Source organism: Nerophis lumbriciformis, linkage group LG08 (genome assembly GCF_033978685.3).
Source record: "Nerophis lumbriciformis linkage group LG08, RoL_Nlum_v2.1, whole genome shotgun sequence".
Lineage (NCBI taxonomy): Eukaryota > Metazoa > Chordata > Actinopteri > Syngnathiformes > Syngnathidae > Nerophis > Nerophis lumbriciformis.
In genome coordinates, this window is record NC_084555.2 from 34,833,585 (window position 1) to 34,849,666 (window position 16,082).

A 16,082-nucleotide genomic window follows, 5' to 3' on the forward strand; every position below is an offset into this window, starting at 1 on the left:
CAAGGTTGGCAAGTATGATGTAAATATTCAGCTATTTGGTATTTGTCTTGTCGGCTTTTACACAATACATTTAAGACAAAACAATAGTACAGTGTGAAGGAGAAGCTCCAGCTGGCACGTTGTGTAATTTGTAAATAAGAACAGAATACAATGATTTGCACATCCTTTTCAACTAATGTTCAATTGAATACACTGCAAAAAAAATAAATGTAATGTTCAAACTGAGAAACGTAATTTTTGTGTGTGCAAATAATTAGAGATGCGGATAAATGCGTTAAAATGTAATCGGAAATGATCGGTATCGTTTTTTTTTATTATCGGTATCGTTTTTTAAATTATTATTATTATTATTATTATTATTTTTATTAAATCAACATAAAAAACACAAGATACGCTTACAATTAGTGCACCAACCCAAAAAACCTTCCTCCCCCATTTACACTCATTCACACTCATTCACACAAAAGGGTTGTTTCTTTCTGTTATTAATATTCTGGTAGCTGAGACCCAGGTAACACGCGAACGTTATGAGAACGTTAGGAGAACGTAGTGGCATTGTTATGGGAACGTTAGTTTGTAACGTTCAGAGAACGTTAGGTTGTGGAGTTCTTGCTTGGTTAGCAGAACGTTAGCCAAGAACGTTTGGCAAGAACGTTTAGGGAACTGTTTAGGAACATGCTATTTTCGTCTGTTTTTGCTCTATATTGTCAGGACTAACACTCAAACACAAAATTCAACAATAATTCTTTATTAGTGATAATTATAATACAATAGAAATGGAATGCAATGGTATTTACGTCTGTTTTTGTGCTATATTGTCAGGACTATAACAAACAGAAAATTCAACAATAATTCTTTATTAGTGATAATTATAATACAATAGAAATGGAATGCAGTGGTATTTTCGTCTGTTTTTGTGCTATCTTGTCAGGACTGACACTCAAACAGAAAATTCAACAATAATTATTTATTAGTGATAATTATAATACAATAGAAATGGAATGCTGTGGTCTTGGTCGTGCGCGTCAGTGTACTCCTGCCCCTTCTTGTTGGTTCTCTTCCTGGAAGTAAATAATTATAGATATTCACAAATACAACAAAGACAGCACTGGAATGTAGATGAATTGAATTCAATTAAAACATGGCATAATTTACTCCTTGTTTACCTGCTCAATGCTCACTGGTCTCACTGGCGTTTGCTTGGTTCTTTTCCCTTTCCCTGTTTTCTTCTTCTTCACTTCCTGCAAGTATTTATAATTGCAAATTCAACACAGAACTGGGATCTTTATGAATTGAATTAAAACATTGGCATAATTACTTTATCATTTACCTGGTCACTCATCTCACTGTCCATTCCCTTTGTACACCTCCCTTTGCACTTCTTCGCCGTCGCTTCCTGCAAGTGTTTATAATTGCAAATTCAACACAGAACTGGGATCTTCATGAATTGATTTAAAATATTGGCATAATTACTTTATCATTTACCTGGTCACTCATATCACTGTCCTATTCCTTTGTACACCTCCCTTTGCCCTTCTTCGCCGTCGCTTCCTGCAAGTGTTTCAATCAATCAATCAAGCAATGTTTATTTATATAGCTCTAAATCACAAGTGTCTCAAAGGGCTGCACAAGCCACAATGACATCCTCGGTACAAAGCCCACATAAGGGCAAGGGAAAACTCACCCCAGTGGGACGTCAATGTGAATGACTATGAGAAACCTTGGAGAGGACCGCATATGTGGGTAACCCCCCCCTCTAGGGGAGACCGAATGCAAGGAAGAGGGGAGCAGAGGAGAAAAAAGAAACGGCAGATCAACTGGTCTAAAAGGGGGGTCTATTTAAAGGCTAGAGTATACAAATGAGTTTTAAGATGGGACTTAAATGCTTCTACTGAGGTAGCATCTCTAATTGTTACCGGGAGGGCATTCCATAGTACTGGAGCCCCAATAGAAAACGCTCTATAGCCCGCGGACTTTTTTTGGGCTCTGGGTATCAATAATAAGCCGGAGTTCTTTGAACGCAGATTTCTTGCCGGGACATATGTACAATACAATCGAGTGTTTATAATTGCAAATTCAACACAGAACTGGGATCTTCATGAATTGATTTAAAACATTGGCATAATTACTTTATCATTTACCTGGTCACTCATCTCACTGTCCATTTCCTTTGTACACCTCCCTTTGCCCTTCTTCGCCGTCGCTTCCTCTTAATTCCTCCTCTTCTCCTGCAAGTAGTTATAATTGCAAATTCAAAAGACATCAAATCAAATCAAATCAACTTTATTTATAAAGCACATTTAAAATTTACCACAGGGGTAGCCAAAGTGCTGTACAATGAACAGGTTAACAGATAAAACGAGTACCGAGCAAACACAACACAACACAAACAGAACACGATAAAAAATAAATAATTAAAATAGAATTAATAAAAACATAAAAACAGGATCACAGCAGGTGTATTATGGGGCGCCATTGCAGGATGGATATCACTCAGTGTTAAAAGCCATGGAATAAAAGTATGTTTTTAAGAGAGATTTAAAAACAGGAAGAGAGGAGGCTTGTCTAACACTCAGGGGTAGGTCGTTCCAGAGCTTGGGAGCAGCAACGGCGAAAGCTCTGTCACCTCTAAGCTTCAGCCTTGTGTCAGGGACCGTCAACAGCAGCTGATCGGCTGATCTTAAGGATCGGGTGGGGCAGTAAGGCTGAAGGAGGTCGGAGAGATAGGTTGGCGCGAGGTTGTTTAGACATTTAAAAACAAATAAAAGGAGTTTGAAATTGATTCGGTAACGCACAGGGAGCCAGTGAAGGGACGCTAAAATAGGGGTGATGTGCTCACGTCTGCGGGTCTGTGTTAGCAGACGAGCAGCAGAGTTCTGCACGAGCTGCAGGCGGGCGAGGGAGGCCTGGCTAATGCCAACATACAGGGCATTACAATAATCAAGACGAGTCGAGATAAAGCAGTGGAACATGCAGTGGAACTTCAATAAAATGGAATTCAAAATTGGGATATCTTATCATAATTCTCCGTACCTCAAACTTTGAACCTCCCTTTCAAAAAGTGGCCAGTTTCAGGACCTCTCCAAGCTCACAATCTACTTCAGCTGTGGTCGTCTGTTTGTGAACACCCCTGCATGCCTCTGGAATCACCAGCACAATTTAGAATTCCCTTTAGAATAAATACCGTAATAATAACAGCTAGATCGACCTTGTGAGCATACATACAACATGTTCAAAGATGCAAACCTATTATTAACACTTACTTATTATTATTCTGTAAAAGGGCAAGTCCTCAAATGCCACTTTGCCTGTCTTTCCACGGAGACCAAGCTGCTCCAGGACTTTGTTTGTGGCAATTTTCCTCAGCATTGTCCTCACTGTGTCTGCCAAATTCTGCCCACCAAGAGCAGTAAGAGCTTTCACCTATACAAATAAATAAACAACAATATTGTACTTGATTAGAACATGTTTTTTGATAACTAAACAAAATAATTTTGCAATGGGGAATTAAAACTAATTACCAGCTGCTTTCTGAGCAGAAGATCAGTGTCGAGCTGTTCACTGAAGGTCTTAAGCTGCTCAAGAGTCTCGAAAGGCTTCTCAATGAGATCTTGAACATCCACAGCTTCTGGCCCCACAGACTGTGCTGCCAGCCCTCTCAGCATGCGCATAATTTCTCCCTGGTTCTCAACTAGTTTTTGAACTTTCATGTTTAACTGGAAAACTGCAAAGACAACAAAAGTCAAAGAGGTAATTCGTATTACTGCCCGTTGTAACAGCCTGTTTAACACCACCTATCAACAGTTAAAAAGCCAACTAACGTTCACTTTCAAGGGCATTCCTGCTGCTTCTTGGGAGTGGTCTGGTACTGACTCATACTGGCTGGAGTGGTTTGGTACTGGCTTGAGCTAGATGCATGATTCCTGTCTGGACTGAGCCTGTAAGTGCTGCTTCTCGCTGGGCTGTGAGGTCGGCCTGGATACCTTGGAGTGGTGTAGTATTGGCTGGTACTGGCTGAAGTGGTCTGGTACTTGCTGGAGATTGGAAAGTTCAATGGTGGGAGCACTGGCAGTGGGGGTGCCTGGATGAGGATCTGTGATTTCTCTTTTCTGCACTTCTTTTTTGGCCGAATTTCCTCTTCGTCTAAACCAACAAAGACAATAAAATGTATGCACCACTAAGTAGTGTTTGAGTATTGTAAGTAAACAGTCTTTGAAAAGTGACTAACCGTCAGCATCAAACACATCTTCCTCATCGTTTCTATAACGTTCAGGGGTGATGTGGCTCCGTTTGGTTGATATTTCTTCTTCCTCTGGGCTCGAAAACATTTCAGCTTGTTTTTCATATTGAAGGGCCTTGTCAAAGTCTTCTGCAAAATTTCAAAGTATGCTGATGACTCAATATGAATTATGTTGTTTAAGATATACATGATATGACTTTGACAATATTCCCTTACCAGTCAATGTTTTCCTGAAAACCCGAATTGGTAGCCTATCCCAGACTTCTTTGTCAGGAATCTCAGCTCTCCGGATTCTGGAGTGGGTAGGATTTGGCTTTGGCCAATAGCAGAAGGTATTCTGAAGATAAAATAATTCAGTCATGATGAATGACATAATTAATAATAAGCTACAATATTATGCCTATGCACAGTACTTTTCAGAAAAAGTAATAACCTTTCCATCATCTTTTGTCCATATGGTTGGGACAACAGCGACTGAACGTTCACCAAGGAACTCAACGACCACATACGAAGGAGCCATCTGGAAAACAATCAGATAATATTACCATTTCAATACTGCATCAAAGAGTTATTTATAATATATTATATATTATAATATATTTATAATATATATTTATAATATATTTATATATTATTTTCCTTGTCTGTGAAGACCCTCAAGAGCCAGGTCTGCTGCTTTGTTCAGTCTTATCCAGTAGTCTACTGGGTTCTCTCTGTGCTTGGGCAGAGTAGCATAAAAGTCAGCAAGAGGGAGACATGACGGAGCATCACTGAAATACTGGAGTAGGATATTGTATATTAGTTCAGGTCTCTGTCTAACATTCAGTCCAGGATCACTACGCAATGCAATCTGCACTACATCCCTGGCTTTGCCCATCAAATGGTTCAAGATTTCCTCCACCTGATCATCTATAATAACATTGTGTCTCTTGAGGTAAGTCTTAGTCATAACAATCCAGTCTTGCACTGAATACCTGTCAGTGTTGTCACCTCTAAATGTCTGGAGGTCTTTATCTGACTTAACTTGAACTGTCAAATGCTGGAGATCATGCTTGCTAACTCCATTGTGTGTGTTCTGCACAGCAGGACTACTCTGACAGTCACTCTGCATATTCACAACACCAGCTGACATTAGCTTTTCAACAATGGATTCACCAATTTGGGCACCTAACTGCCCTACCATGTCAGTGAGGTGGTGGATGGCATCTACATCACTGTTGGGTGTGGAAGTGTGAGGTGTCTCCCTCATGGACTCGTCAACAGGAGTGAACAGCAAACCTCGACCCAACCCCTTATTTGTACACCCATCAGCTACAATGCTGGAATGCCCCACCTCCCTACTATTAGTGAAATCAGAACACAAAATCCCCCTACCTCTTGATAACACAGGGGTAACAAACTTATCCATCGTGATGCCAATAATGATATGTACTTGCGTTGTGTAATTATACCGGAACAAACGGACTCGGAAAAAAAATAAGACGTGTTTTAGCACAAAAATAATGTACTACCGAAAGTTACCGACCCACTGAAAATAAAAGAGGGAGAGAAAAAAAAAGAGAAAGAAAAAAATATATATAGATCACTGTACCCAAACACACTGTTTTGAGATCCGACCACACAATAATCATCAACCGTAGATCAGGTCAGCAGCGCAGCATCCGCGGCGACGAGCATCAAGCCGATCTGAAGATCCGAAGGTTCACGGCACCAGTGTAACTGTTCTGGGTCGGCACAATGAGACTTTTCCACTGTTCTCAGCTTCATTTATTTTTCTTCCAACCTGCGGGCGACAATCAGACAATGTCGGTATCCCGTCTTTCTTTGGCTTACGCCCTCAACATGTGGAACTTTTCTGTCACATATACATCTTTAACCATTTACAATGAAAAAGACAGATACAAACAGTCTGTAAAATATTGAAATGTATATTCTAAGCGCCATTCCGTGGCAGAACAAAACATGCAACATTTGCTATAGTTAACACCTTAGGAAATAAAATAAAACCACAAACCTGCGGGCGACAATCAGACAATGTCGGTATCCCGTCTTTCTTTGGCTTACGCCTAAACACACAGAATAACACTGTTACCTACGCACGTAAGCACACACACATACGTACGCACACACAAACACGCACGCACGCACACACACACTGAACAAGTCTCATTACCTACACTAGTAGGCACACACACGCACGCACTGAACAAGTCTCATTACCGACACATGTAGGCACACACGCACGCACTGAACAAGTCTCACACACGCACGCACACACTTAACAAGTCTCACACACGCACGCACGCACACACTGAACAAGTCTCATACAACAAAGAGCGGCCGTTTGGCGCCAATGTTAGCGATGTAATGTTACCTGTAATCTGAACTTAAAACTAAAGGACAACACAGGTAAACATATTCACATTCTTGGTACACACATTCATTAATTAAAGACCTAATTTCTACCGAAAAACAAGGAAAAGGTCGGTGGGACCGTCCGAGCAAGACTCACCTTCAACATGTGGAACTTTTCTGTGAGGGGAGAAGGGAGGGGCTACACAACCCAGGAGAACTACAGGAGCTCAGGAGGGACAAAAAGATATCAAACCGCCCTCTCATAGACGAGCAGACAAGATAACTATTTGGAGATAAAATACACAAACAAAATATAATAAATAACAAAGGTGTATTTTAACTCTGTTACATAGGGTAGAAATTGTTACAAAAAAACGTGCTTCGTATTTCACTCTTTCTATCTACTTACATGTGATCAATGCAATTGCCTGATTTATCGGGATTCTGGAATTTGCAGCGTTGTCGAGCGTACGTCGTCGAGCTTGGTAGTCCTTCTTTGTCTTAGGGAAGATTCTACGCGCATGCGCGTCAGATTACTCGAAAAACACAACACGTTCGCGGAACGTTAGGGAAACGTTACTACATAATGTATATAAAGTAAATTTGCGGAAAAAAACACTTTGAAAAGCCTAACGGTTGCTGTTTCCATTGCAGGCAAATATTTTGTGTGTCATAGGTTTTGATATGTTCTGAGAATGTTCTTAGAATGTTCTCATCTTGCATAACCAAACGAGAACCATACAGTAACGTTACGCTAACGTTAGGTGTTACCTGGGGATAGGCTCCAGCGCCCCCGCTACCCCAAGGGGAATGGATGGATGGATGGATGGATGGATGGATGGGTTCCTACATTATATGTCAATATATATCAATACAGTCTGCAAGGGATACAGTCCGTAAGCACACATGATTGTGCGTGCTGCTGGTCCACTACAGTACTATCCTTTAACAGATAATTTTACTAACTAATTAATTACTAGTTTCAATGTAACTGTTTTTATATTGTTTTACTTTCTTTTTTATTCAAGAAAATGTTTTTAATTTATTTATCTTATTTTATTTTATGAATTTTTTTTTAAAGTTCCTTATCTTCACCATACCTGGTTGTCCAAATTAGGCATAATAATGTGTTAATTCCACGACTGCATATATCGGTTGAAATCGGTATCGGTAATTAAAGAGTTGGACAATATCGGAATATCGGATATCGGCAAAAAGCCATTATCGGACATCCCTACAAATAATCATGGCAGTAACACGTTGCAAAAAAGTTGGCACAGGGGCATTTTTACCACTGTGTTACATGGCCTTTCCTTTTAACAACACTCAGTAAACGTTTGGGAACTGAGGAGACACATTTTTGAAGCTTTTCATGTGGAATTCTTTCCCATTCTTGCTTGATGTACAGCTTAAGTTGTTCAACAGTCCGGGGTCTCTGTTGTGGTATTTTAGGCTTCATAATGCGCCACACATTTTCAATGGGAGACAGGTCTGGACTACAGGCAGGCCAGTCTAGTACCCGCACTCTTTTACTATGAAGCCACGCTGTTGTAACACGTGGTTTCAATCTCAATCAATCAATCAATCTTTATTTATATAGCCCTAAATCACAAGTGTCTCAAAGGGCTGCACAAGCCACAACGACATCCTCGGTACAAAGCCCACATACGGGCAAGGAAAAACTCACCCCAGTGGGACGTCGATGTGAATGACTATGAGAAACCTTGGAGAGGACCGCATATGTGGGTAACCCCCCCCCTCTAGGGGAGACCGAAAGCAATGGATGTCGAGTGGGTCTGACATAATATTGTGAGAGTCCAGTCCATAGTGGATCCAACATAATAGTAAGAGTCCAGTCCATAGTGGGGCCAGCAGGACACCATCCCGAGCGGAGACGGGTCAGCAGCGTAGAGATGTTCCCAGCCGATGCACAGGCGAGCGGTCCACCCCGGGTCCCGACTCTGGACAGCCAGCACTTCATCCATGGCCACCGGACCTGTGCCCCCCCCCCCCCCTCAAGGAAAAGGGGAGCAGAGGAGAAAAGAAAAGAAACGGCAGATCAACTGGTCTAACAGGGGGGATATTTAAAGGCTAGAGTATACAAATGAGTTTTAAGATGGGACTTAAATGTTTCTACTGAGGTAGCATCTCTAATTGTTACCGGGAGGGCATTCCATAGTACTGGAGCCCGAATAGAAAACGCTCTATAGCCCGCAGACTTTTTTTGGGCTCTGGGAATCACTAATAAGCCGGAGTTCTTTGAACGCAGATTTCTTGCCGGGACATATGGTACAATGCAATCGACAAGATAGGACGGAGCTAGACCGTGTAGTATTTAATACGTAAGTAGTAAAACCTTAAAGTCACATCTTAAGTGCACAGGAAGCCAGTGCAGGTGAGCCAGTATAGGCGTAATATGATCAAACTTTCTTGTTCTTGTCAAAAGTCTAGCAGCCGCATTTTGTACCAACTGTAATTTTTTAATGCTAGACATAGGGAGACCCGAAAATAATACGTTACAGTAGTCGAGACGAGACGTAACGAACGCATGAATAATGATCTCAGCGTCGCTAGTGGATAAAATAGAACGAATTTTAGCGATATTACGGAGATGGAAGAAGGCCGTTTTAGTAACACTCTTAATGTGTGACTCAAACGAGAGAGTTGGGTCGAAGATAATACCCAGATTCTTTACTGATTCGCCTTGTGTAATTGTTTGGTTGTCAAATGTTAAGGTGGTATTATTAAATAAATGTCGGTGTTTAGCAGGACCGATAATCAGCATTTCCGTTTTCTTGGCGTTGAGTTGCAAGAAGTTAGCGGACATCCATTGTTTAATTTCATTAAGACACGCCTCCAGCTGACTACAATCCGGCGTGTTGGTCAGCTTTAGGGGCATGTAGAGTTGGGTGTCATCAGCATAACAATGAAAGCTAACACCGTATTTGCGTATGATGTCGCCTAGCGGCAGCATGTAAATACTAAAGAGTGCAGGGCCAAGAACTGAACCCTGAGGAACTCCGCACGTTACCTTAACATAGTCCGAGGTCACATTATTATGGGAGACGCATTGCATCCTGTCAGTAAGATAAGAGTTAAACCACGACAAAGCTAAGTCTGACATACCAATACGCGTTTTGATACGCTCTAATAAAATATTATGATCGACGGTATCGAAAGCAGCGCTAAGATCAAGAAGCAGCAACATAGATGACGCATCAGAATCCATCGTTAGCAGTAGATCATTAGTCATTTTTGCGAGGGCTGTCTCCGTAGAGTGATTTGCCCTGAAACCGGATTGAAAAGGTTCACAGAGATTGTTAGACAATAAGTGTTCATTTAGCTGCTGTGCGACAATTTTTTCGAGGATTTTCGAAATAAAGGGAAGGTGGGACACCGGTCGGTAGTTTACCATGAGGTCAGGATCGAGGTTAGGTCTTTTGAGCAGAGGATGAATAACCGCTTTCTTGAATGCTAGGGGAACAGTGCCAGAGGAAAGTGATAAGTTTATAATATTTAGCACTGATGGACCTAATAATACAAAAAGCTCCTTGATAAGTTTCCCAGGAAGTGGGTCAAGTAAACATGTTGTTTGTTTTATCCCACTTACACGCTGTAATATTTCCTCTAATGTTATTTCATCAAAAAGAGAGAGACTATTTTGTATTGCAGTATCCGTCGTAGATACAGTTGTATCTGTGTTCATAGAACCCAGTTGTAGCTGGGATGCGTTGTCTTTAATCTCCTTTCTAATGAGTTCAATTTTCTTATTAAAGAAATTCATAAAGTCATCTGCCGAGTGGGTGGAGCTATTGGGAGGAGTCCCTTGTTGGGTTAGCGATGCTACTGTACTAAACAAAAATTTAGGGTCGTTTTTGTTGAGGCGGATGAGATTTGAGTAATATTTAGCTTTAGCTAAGGTAAGCATGCGTTTATACGATATTAAACTATCACTCCATGCTTGATGGAAAACCTCAAGCTTGGTCGCGCGCCATTTGCGTTCCAACTTTCTACATGATAATTTATGAGCTCTGGTTTCCTCTGTAAACCATGGGGTGCGCCTTTTAGGGGCCCTTTTTTGTTTTAGCGGTGCTATACTATCAATGGTTTTGCGCAGGGCATTGTCAAAGTTGTTAGTGAGGTTATCAATAGAGCCGACATAATTTGGGAATGGTGCCATTACCGAAGGCAGTAGGTCAGCAAGAGTCATCGTTGTGGCGGCATTAATGTTGCGGCTGCTATAGCAGTTATTATTATTATTAGTTTGTTGACAATGAGTCAGAACTTCGAATTTTATAAGGTAATGATCGGACATTACTTTAGTATACGGGAGTACCATAACTTTGGAGGTGGTGACACCCCTGACCAGCACTAGATCTATCGTATTGCCGTTGCGATGCGTAGGTTCATTTATTATTTGTGTAAGACCACAGCTATCAATTATAGTCTGGAGCGCCACGCCCTGAGGGTCCGATGGGGTATTCATATGTATATTAAAGTGCCCCATTATGATTATATTGTCTGCGTGCGTCACTAGATCAGCAACGAACTCTGAGAATTCATTAATAAAGTCCGAGTAGGGCCATGGGGGGCGGTAGATAACAGCCATATCGAGAGGCAGCGGTGCGACAGACCTCATAGTAAGCACCTCAAACGATTTGTATTTATTATTTAGGTTAGGGGTAAGGTTAAAGTTTTCATTATATATTAGTGCGACCCCCCCACCCCTTTTAAGGGGACGGGCAATATGCGCATTCGTATAGTTAGGAGGAGATGCCTCATTTAGCGCAAAAAATTCGTCTGGTTTGAGCCAGGTTTCGCTAAGACCAATGACGTTAAGATTGTTGTCTCTAATGACCTCATTAACTAATAACGTTTTGGGAGACAATGATCTTATGTTTAAAAAGCCCATATTATAAGTATTGGGCTGTTTTGACGAGTTTTTGTTTAAATTATCCGTAGTAGAAATATTAATAATGTTGCGTTTATTATACGTAGTGCACTTTAAATAGTTTCGACCATATCTAGGAATTGATACGACGGGAATTTTCAGATTGTTTGCTTGATGCTGCGATCGACTGAACGCATCATGATTTGCCACCTCAGTAGAATGCATATCTACCCCGGACACATTCACAACAGAAAACACATTATGTGAGTTGTGTGTTATTCTAAGAAAATTGCTATGCGTACAGGAATTATCCAGCCTGGTGCTGGCTAGTTCTAGCTTAACTGACTCCTCACCCGGACTAGCAGGCTCTGTAATTGCCTGTGACCGGGCTTGCTCTAGTGTAGTTAGTCAAATGTGACTTAAACAGTAGTCTATATTCTTAGACAGGATGATGGCGCCTTCCTGGTTAGGGTGAAGGCCGTCCCTCATCAGCAAGCCTGGTTTGCCCCAGAAAGAGGGCCAATTATCAATAAACGTTAGTCCCTGTTGTCTACAGAAGCTAGCCAGCCACTTGTTAAGCGAGACTAATCTGCTATATCTCTCATCATTGCCTCTCGCAGGCAAGGGGCCAGAGACAATTACTCGATGCCTGGCATTGTCTTGCTGAAATAAGCAGGGGCGTCCATGGTAACGTTGCTTGGATGGCAACATATGTTGTTCCAAAACCTGTATGTACCTTTCAGCATTAATGGTGCCTTTACAGATGTGTAAGTTGTCCTCGCCTTGAGCACTAATACACCCCCATACCATCACAGATGCTGGCTTTTGAACTTTGCACCTATAACAATCCGAATGGTTCTTTTCCTCTTTGGTCCGGAGGACACGACATCCAGTTTCCAAAAACAATTTGAAATGTGGACTCGTCAGACCACAGAAGACTTTTCCACTTTGTATCAGTCCATCTTAGATGAGCTCGGGCCCAGCGAAGCCGCAGCGTTTCTGGGTGTTGTTGATAAATGGCTTTGGTTTTGCATGGTAGAGTTTTAACTTGCACTTACAGATGTAGCAAACAACTGTAGTTACTGACAGTGGGTTTTTTAAGTGTTCCTGAGCCCATGTGGTGATATCCTTTACACACTGATGTCGCTTTTTGATGCAGTACCGCCTGAGGGATCCAAGGTCCGTAATATCATCGCTTAAGTGCAGTGATTTCTCCAGATTCTCTGAACCTTTTGATATGATGGACCCTAGATGGTGAAATCTTTAAATTCCTTGCAATAGCTGGTTGAGAAATGTTGTTCTTAAACTGTTCAACAATTTGCTCACGCATTTGTTGACAAAGTGGTGACACTCGCCCCATCCTTGTTTGTGAATGACTGAGCATTTCACGGGAGCTGCTGTTGTACCCAATCATGGCACCCACCTGTTCCTAATTAGCCTGTTCACCTGCGGGATGTTCCAAATAAGTGTTTGATGAGCATTCCTCAACTTTCTCAGTCTTTTTTGCCACTTGCGCCAGCTTTTTTGAAACATGTTGCAGGCATCTAATTCCAAATGAGCTAATATTTGCAAAAAATAAAGTTTTCCAGTTCGAACATCTTGCCTTTGCAGTCTATTCAATTGAATTTAAGTTGAAAAGGATTTGCAAATCATTGTATTCTGTTTTTGTTCACGATTTACACAACGTGCCAACTTCACTGGTTTTAGGTTTTGTAGTTGCACTGTTCCTACACGATATTTGCCTAAAATTGTTTCCTGTTTAAGTGCCTTGCTCAGTTTGTGTTAAAATGTATTGAGTCACAGATGTTAAACTCAAGGCCCGACACAACATTTGGCCTGAAACATCTTTTTATGTGGCCCGCAGTAGCTTGGGAATAAGAAACATCATCTGTCTTGCTAAAATATATTTCAGTTTTGACATAAAAAATGTGTTGCGTGCAGCTGCAGTTATTCTAAGCTTAGCTGAAATGTTTTCTCATTATTTTGTGCAACAAGCTGTTGAATTATTTGGTTATAGTAACCCTTTTTAAAAAATATTCTACAATAGCTAACTTAATATCTACCATCACCTTGACTTGTGATGTCAAAACAGGCTATCCATCAGTTTGTTGGTAAACAATGATAATAATCAAGTGAAGGGGGAATTGTTTAATATCATGAGGCAATTATATACTCTACATTTTTAAGGGTTTTATAATATATAAAACGTTGTGTTATCAAAGCGAGTGCAGGTTTGCCAGTAAGTGTACAGTGTACACAATGCCAAGCAGTAATAAGCTCTAGTTAGATAAGTGATAAAGCGTTAATATTGGATCTCATTAGAATATGTTGTAGCAGATCGCTGTATGACAACATGTCAGGTATATTTGACTTGATACCGCTTTCTGCCACAGTATGAGGCACTGATGGACATGCTATTTGCAGTAATTGCTAAGCAACAAGTTACTCTCGATTGAATGTACAAACCCCGTTTCCATATGAGTTGGGAAATTGTGTTAGATGTAAATATAAACGGAATACAATGATTTGCAAATCCTTTTCAACCCATATTCAATTGAATGCACTACAAAGACAAGATATTTGATGTTCAAACTCATAAACTTTATTTTTTTTTTTGTAAATAATAATTAACTTAGAATTTCATGGCTGCAACACGTGCCAAAGTAGTTGGGAAAGGGCATGTTCACCACTGTGTTACATGGCCTTTCCTTTTAACAACATTCAGTAAACGTTTGTGAACTGAGGAGACACATTTTTTAAGCTTCTCAGGTGGAATTATTTCCCATTCTTGCTTGATGTACAGCTTAAGTTGTTCAACAGTCCGGGGGTCTCCGTTGTGGTATTTTCGGCTTCATAATGCGCCACACATTTTCAATGGGAGACAGGTCTGGACTACAGGCAGGCCAGTCTAGTACCCGCACTCTTTTACTATGAAGCCACGTTGATGTAACACGTGGCTTGGCATTGTCTTGCTGAAATAAGCAGGGGCGTCCATGGTAACGTTGCTTGGATGGCAACATATGTTGCTCCAAAACCTGTATGTACCTTTCAGCATTAATGGCACCTTCACAGATGTGTAAGTTACCCATGTCTTGGGCACTAATACACCCCCATACCATCACACATGCTGGCTTTTCAACTTTGCGCCTATAACAATCCGGATGGTTCTTTTCCTCTTTGGTCCGGAGGGGAGGACACAACGTCCACAGTTTCCAAAAACAATTTGAAATGTGGACTCGTCAGACCACAGAACACTTTTCCACTTTGTATCAGTCCATCTTAGAAGAGCTCAGGCCCAGCGAAGACGACGGCGTTTCTGGGTGTTGTTGATAAACGGTTTTCGCCTTGCATAGGAGAGTTTTAACTTGCACTTACAGATGTAGCGACCAACTGTAGTTACTGACAGTGGGTTTCTGAAGTGCTCCTGAGCCCATGTGGTGATATCCTTTACACACCGATGTCACTTGTTGATGCAGTACAGCCAGAGGGATCGAAGGTCACGGGCTTAGCTGCTTACGTGCAGTGATTTCTCCAGATTCTCTGAACCCTTTGATGATATTACGGACCGTAGATGGTGAAATCCCTAAATTCCTTGCAATAGCTGGTTGAGAAAGGTTTTTCTTAAACTGTTCAACAATTTTCTCACGCATTTGTTGACAAAGTGGTGACCCTCGCCCCATCCTTGTTTGTGAATGACTGAGCATTTCATGGAATCTACTTTTATACCCAATCATGGCACCTACCTGTTCCCAATTTGCTTGTTCACCTGTGGGATGTTCCAAATAAGTGTTTGATGAGCATTCCTCAACTTTATCAGTATTTATTGCCACCTTTCCCAACTTCTTTGTCACGTGTTGCTGGCATCAAATTTTAAAGTTAATGATTATTTGCAAAAAAAAAAATTTATCAGTTTGAACTTCAAATATGTTGTCTTTGTAGCATATTCAACTGAATATGGGTTGAAAATGATTTGCAAATCATTGTATTCCGTTTATATGTACATCTAACACAATTTCCCAACTCATATGGAAACAGGGTTTGTAGCTAAGCTACAGGGCAAGCTATCCTCAGAATTGTAGCAAGCTACATCACAAGCTATATGGCAACAGTAGCTTGCTACACCGAAGATTTTATCTACAGTATTTATATATATATACACATACATACATACACCCATTATGACATGCATTAAGCTACAGACCATTATTTAACGACATCCATATCTATGGCCCCACATGTTTAAAACCAATGTTTATCTGACTGAGTGTACAAATGGACCCAATAACAACTACCTGTAGGGGTCCCCACACCCCACTTCATGTATTTATTTTAGTTTGCCTTTTCTTTGGCCCACCCCTATAATGTTATTAATTTTCTCCGGCTAGTAAAAAAACAAAAAAAACAGCATCTACCTATATCTTGACAAAAAAAAAATCTGGGAAAAAACAAAAACAGACTTGTGTGTTGTCTGGGAAAAGTTGCTCACCTCAATGTGCAGTAAAACTTTTCATGAACTCACCTCACCTTAATGTGTGTTGCTAAATTTGTGTTGAACGTCTTAAATGTTGAGCGCAGTTATGATTTTTGGTTTACAGA

At 40.8% G+C, this 16,082-nt stretch overlaps 1 protein-coding gene across 6 annotated transcripts; it reads right to left on the reverse strand.

Moving 5' to 3' along the window:
- Positions 1-952: 952 nt before the first annotated feature.
- On the reverse strand, positions 953-7,365 carry LOC133602192 (uncharacterized). 6 transcript variants are annotated; one of them, XR_012050574.1, is made up of 15 exons: positions 7,005-7,365; positions 6,255-6,878; positions 5,832-6,023; positions 4,674-4,760; positions 4,457-4,577; positions 4,229-4,369; positions 3,822-4,143; positions 3,522-3,724; positions 3,264-3,423; positions 3,034-3,140; positions 1,685-2,228; positions 1,486-1,551; positions 1,331-1,396; positions 1,167-1,241; positions 953-1,061 (listed from the first exon to the last, which is right to left on the reverse strand). XR_012050574.1 is itself a non-coding variant. In XM_072913677.1 (14 exons), exons 3-6 carry the CDS (start codon positions 4,758-4,760, stop codon positions 3,830-3,832), a joined length of 663 nt encoding a protein of 220 aa, XP_072769778.1. In that variant the 5' UTR covers positions 5,832-6,023; positions 6,255-7,365; the 3' UTR covers positions 953-1,061; positions 1,167-1,241; positions 1,331-1,396; positions 1,486-1,551; positions 1,685-2,228; positions 3,034-3,140; positions 3,264-3,423; positions 3,522-3,724; positions 3,822-3,829. The 6 variants fall into 6 exon arrangements, 2 of the variants coding, with proteins under 2 accessions (XP_072769778.1, XP_072769779.1); XR_009814862.2 differs by having other exon boundaries at positions 1,685-1,756; positions 2,142-2,228; positions 6,255-7,365; XR_012050575.1 differs by having other exon boundaries at positions 3,034-3,169; positions 6,255-7,365.
- Positions 7,366-16,082: the final 8,717 nt, after the last annotated feature.